At 31.9% G+C, this 5,027-nt stretch overlaps 1 protein-coding gene across 4 annotated transcripts; it reads right to left on the reverse strand.

The window, feature by feature from the left end:
- Positions 1-694: 694 nt before the first annotated feature.
- PGL1 (6-phosphogluconolactonase 1) lies at positions 695-3,274 on the reverse strand. 4 transcript variants are annotated; one of them, XM_079068445.1, is made up of 4 exons: positions 3,029-3,274; positions 2,214-2,392; positions 1,992-2,127; positions 695-1,369 (listed from the first exon to the last, which is right to left on the reverse strand). In XM_079068445.1, exons 2-4 carry the CDS (start codon positions 2,375-2,377, stop codon positions 887-889), a joined length of 783 nt encoding a protein of 260 aa, XP_078924571.1. In that variant the 5' UTR covers positions 2,378-2,392; positions 3,029-3,274; the 3' UTR covers positions 695-886. The 4 variants fall into 4 exon arrangements, with proteins under 4 accessions (XP_078924571.1, XP_078924572.1, XP_078924573.1 ...); XM_079068446.1 differs by lacking the exon at positions 3,029-3,274 and adding an exon at positions 2,707-2,882; XM_079068447.1 differs by lacking the exon at positions 3,029-3,274 and adding an exon at positions 2,621-2,719.
- Positions 3,275-5,027: the final 1,753 nt, after the last annotated feature.

Here is a 5,027-nt window from a genome sequence, read left to right on the forward strand (position 1 = left end):
TTTGAAATATTGTAATGTACAATCCTATAAAACATAAATTGTTAAATTATGTATGAATCACTTAAAATAATTTCACACCATTTTACGAAATAAATGATTCTTTTATGATAATTTCTAGACCATTTTACGAAATAAATGGTTCTTTTATGATATAATTTTCTAGAAGATACGTCATTTTGTTCCAACATCTTTCTATTTTGGTTATCGTAGTGATTAATGCTAATCTCCCATATAAAGAAATCACTAGTGCATTATCTTTCATGCCATTAGTGCTTTTGCAAAGTCCATACTCACGTAAATATAATCTTTTAAGCAAACCTTAGTTTAAAATAAATCTTAGTGCAATGCTTATCGATTAGGGTCCATAGTGCAAGCAATATCATTCGTCAAACTATTCATAGTGCATATCACAATAGTATTCAAAAGATACGATGAAGTATTAGCATACAAATCAAATTTTGTTGACACTAGTAATCAAGAACGAAATTAATAATAAACTTATAATCATTCAAACTCTTGATAATTGGTTTTGCATATATACTAAAAAAACTTATCATCATGGATGAGGTCCCATGTTGTTGGAGACATATAACTATATAAGATAGGTAATGGTACTCTTTTGCTTAATAATGATTCAAGGGTAAAGTTGTCAAAACACTATGAAATGCAACAAGTGCAAATGAGGTCATCACTATGCACAAAAGAGTCCAAAAGATGTAATTCCAAGGGTAAATTTGTCAAACACCTCTTGCAAATGAAAAGAACCCCAAAAAAGGGTAAATCGCGTTTTTGCCACATGGGTACCAAAAAACAATGAAAAACTATCCAAAAACAGGTATGAATCCCTCCACTAACATTAAGAGCATAACCCTCTCTACTTAGAAAATTAAGAAAAGCTCTTAAGCTTTGAACCAGCTTGGTTATCCAAAAACCAAACCAGCTTCCCAACAACCGGTTCAATCATCCTAGCTGGCAACACCTCACACTCGGGTCCCACATCATCTATCGCCAGCCTGGCAGCTTCTGCCTTTCCGCCACCTGTCACCACCACCACCACATTGGCGGCAGAGTTGATAACGGGAAGGGTGAAGGTGATTCTTTCGGGCGGAGGTTTAGGTGAAGTGGTGATGAATGTCACCCACTCGTTTTTTTCTTCAAGAACCGAATGGTTAGGGAACAAAGACGCCACGTGTCCATCCGGGCCCATGCCAAGTAGGATTAGGTCAAACTTTGGGCAGTCGCTGACGTCAGACACGTTGATGACACGTGTCCTCACAAGTTGTCTGATCACAAACTCGTATTCAGTCGCAGCTTCTTCCGCAGTGAGGGAATCATTGATGGAATGTACATGGCTCGGAACAATAGGTAACTGCAAAAGTTACAGATTAGCCGGTTAACTTTCAGTTACCTATTGTTTGAAACAATAGGTAACTGTCTAATCAACTTAAAATCATGATAATCATGATATAAGTTACTAAGCTTGTCTCTGACAAGCCCAAAAACTTTTAAATCAACTTAAAATCATTGATTTAATTTATTGGGTTGGTGTCGTTAACTACGCAGTCACAGACACAAACCCAATAACTAACTGATCAACTTAAAACTATGATGGAAGTTATTGGTGGACCACTCAAGGTGGTCCACATATTGTATATGAAAAGCTGAACAAACTACAAATCGAATACGTAACTATTGTAAAGGGATAGACCCTTAAATTGTTGGCCTCAAGTGAATATTAAAAAATAAAAGTGGGGGACTTTTGTCCCAGAACAATATCAAATAAACAAAGGGATAATGTGGGTAACAACTGGAAATGTAATTAAGATCTTAAAAATCAAGAAATGGATAAGGCAAAAACAAGATTAGTGTTCTTTTGATCATGAAATATTTCTAGAGATAAACTATAGAATATATTTACAATCTTTATGCAACGAATATTAAATCAAGAAAGATAACCAGATCCAATTATAAAACAAGAATTAATTAATTACCTTAGACAAAAGATGTTCTTTTGCAAGTTTATAGTTACTATCGACATGATTTTTAGCAACCACACGTTCATCGGCCCAAAATATATACCATTTGGACCAATCTACGGTTTTGTTATAAGGAGCTCCACATAGATTCCTGTTTAAAAATCATATTATTCGATGAAGAAAAATATCAATAATTGGTCAAATAATAATTAATTATTATTGTATTTGTAATTTTACCTCATTAAGCTAATGAGAGAACCTCCAGATAAAGCAATGGCGAAAACGCCACGTTCTTTCACAGATGCCTCTGATAATTCTGCCACGTAATCAGCCAAATCTGTGCTAAGTTCATCTAAATTTTCATGAATCCTCACTTCACCCCTGTCTTTTTTCGATTCCATATTTCAATTTAATTTCTGATTCGTCAAAAGAAACATAATTCAATGTGATCATCATGTCATATATAAATCGTAATGAAAATTTTCTTGAATAACAATGAAGAGTTCAAGATTTAAGAAAAGTAATGGATTTTATAGTAAAAAACAGAGAGATAATATCATACTACTGCATTATAGAAAAATCCAGATCACAATTAGGTATAGAAAGACAAAAGAAATTAAACAAAATTATCCTCGACATCATACATTCTTGAAGCTGCAATGAAAAATTTAGGATCATAATTTATGAGAGAGAGAGAGAGAGATGGAGAGAGAGAGAAAGGGGGGCTTACAAATAAGAAAAAGAAAGGGGGGATGCGTGGCAAAAGAAGGAAGAAGATGATTAAAGTGGAAGTTGGGTATGAATATATATAAAAAAACTCACACTTATTACACACACAAACACACAGTGACGATAGATACAAACTATTGACTCTGATCTTGATGCTTTGCTTACATTTTTACTGATTTGTATAAAACTTGAATAAAATACAATCAAGATGTCGTAACATGGAGTCATTGGGACCAACCCCTTGAAGAAATAATTAATTAATAAAAAGAAAAACAAATAAATGTTTGCGATGAGAAAACGAAAGAAATTTCTGCTTCGCGTACCCCACGTGCATCCAATGATCGTCAGAGAAATAGTTACAGAAGCAATCAAAAACAAAACCCCCTTTTTTTTATCTTTCTATCCCTAAAACCCTAATTTCGAACAAGAAGAGAAATGAAGAAGGGATAGATTGAGGATTTATTAATCCCTTAGGGTCTTCATCTTCATCGTTTTAATGGAGAAAATTAGGGCATTTTGGAAAGTGAATAATGAATTGCAGAGAGAGTACGAGGGCGATGGGATTTTGATTGGTTTAATAATCTGTGGATCCTTCTTTGCAATATATCATCAAATGGAGGTTTGGATGAGACAAATCAGTTGCATTTATTTCTTTCTTTTTTCGATCATTAAATACAAAATACAAAATAGAAAAAGAAATTGTTTTTATTTATTTTGTGAGTGGAGACAAAATTTAATTTAATGAATCTTTGATAGTTGCTGATCGAGAGCAAGAAATATACGGAGTTGGAATAAAATTAAAGTCTTCTAAATATGATATTAAACGGTTTGAATTTAATTGAATCAGATCCAACTCTTTTTATCCAACCCAATAAAAACCATATCAAATAACCTATTAAGGTACGTATATGAAAATATTTTGATACAACAAATAAACAATCTAGTATTAATCATTTTTAAAATAAATATATTAAAAAAAAGCAATTTGGTATTAGATTATACATGTGTGTGTTTTGGCATGAAAATGAACGAAAAAGATAATAAAACTAAACATCACTTTGAATCAATCATTGCTTTGGATATTTTTTTGGACAATTGGAGTAAATATGTAATATTTAAGATGAAGATATCTTATTCGTGAATATTTATATAGCCAACTACTTTTTTATTATCAATTTTTGTGATTAAGATATTAATTTTTATTAAAATATTGTATGATGTGTATAATATAATAAAGCTAAACAATATTTGTGAATTATAATATTAAAACACAACCAGAAACTCAGGACCTCTATAGTCTATACTCTTGTTATATACTTATATTATTACTTGGCCAATCGATCTCATACGAAATATACGTATGGGTTATTCGGTTTGAATCAAGTTCAATTTTTGTATTATTTGGAACATGCTAGATTATTTGTTTACACTTAAAATTAAGGTTAATTTCACCATGTGTCTATTTTGGTTTTAAAAAGTCCCTCGTATTTTTGTAGGTAGTCTTGGTGTTTCAACTTGCATTTCACCTATTAGAAACGTCATTCACCAAACTGAAAGGGTAAACCGGGATGCTCCTATATGACATCCTTGTAAGCATTTATTTGTGTTTGCCATGTGTGTAAAAAGAAAATAATTTAAAGTCACCTTATTAATATTAATATTTATTAATAAAGACTCAGAACAAACCTCCTCATTCGAATCAAAAGTGTATACAAAAAAAAATCCGCTTTTCTCTAGATTCATTGCCTTCTTAGTCTCAAGAACAATAACATCATATTCGTTATATAATGTCTTTGTTGATATTAACTTGCATGGAGTCTTGGTTGGGTACCCTTTTTCATAAGATGATGACATATTGACATGCATCAACTAGTTGAGAGACGTGGATTTAGTTGGTACGGATTTTGATGAATGCGTAAGTTTTATGGAAAGATTGACACAAGAACATTATCTGAAACTTTATTACTGCATGCCTAATAAATGTTTGAAAGATGGTATATGTTTAATTAAGAATGGAGTTGGATATGCCAATTTTATCATGGTTTAATTATAGTAGATAATGCAAAATTTCTATGTATATATTTTGACCATTTTGGTTCAGATTTACAATAATGGTTTGATAACGACCAAGAAGTAGTTGAAAGTCCATGCAATCACCAGTCGCGTATTGAGGGTGAGGGTAAAAGGACTTGCTTTCATATAATTTCTCTAGTGATGTGAACTAAATGATGAAATTTGTTGTTTGAACAAGATAAATAATGACTCATTTTTAAGTAAGCTTTGTGTTGATGAAGAACTCAAACCAAAAGAGAAGAAGCGGAT

The sequence above is a fragment of the Lactuca virosa genome, chromosome 8 (genome assembly GCF_052849685.1).
Source record: "Lactuca virosa cultivar CGN04683 chromosome 8, Lactuca_virosa_CGN04683_v6, whole genome shotgun sequence".
Taxonomy (NCBI): Eukaryota; Viridiplantae; Streptophyta; class Magnoliopsida; order Asterales; family Asteraceae; genus Lactuca; species Lactuca virosa.

What these genes read in the sequence shown, in the direction of transcription:
- PGL1 (XM_079068445.1), bottom strand. Translation starts at nt 2,377, where the DNA reads ATGGAATCGAAAAAAGACAGGGGTGAAGTGAGGATTCATGAAAATTTA. An exon ending in TCTCTCATTAGCTTAATGAG is followed by an intron (nt 2,128 to 2,213) that starts GTAAAATTACAA and finishes ATTTTTAAACAG; the next exon opens with GAATCTATGTGGAGCTCCTT. An exon ending in AAGAACATCTTTTGTCTAAG is followed by an intron (nt 1,370 to 1,991) that starts GTAATTAATTAA and finishes TAACTTTTGCAG; the next exon opens with TTACCTATTGTTCCGAGCCA.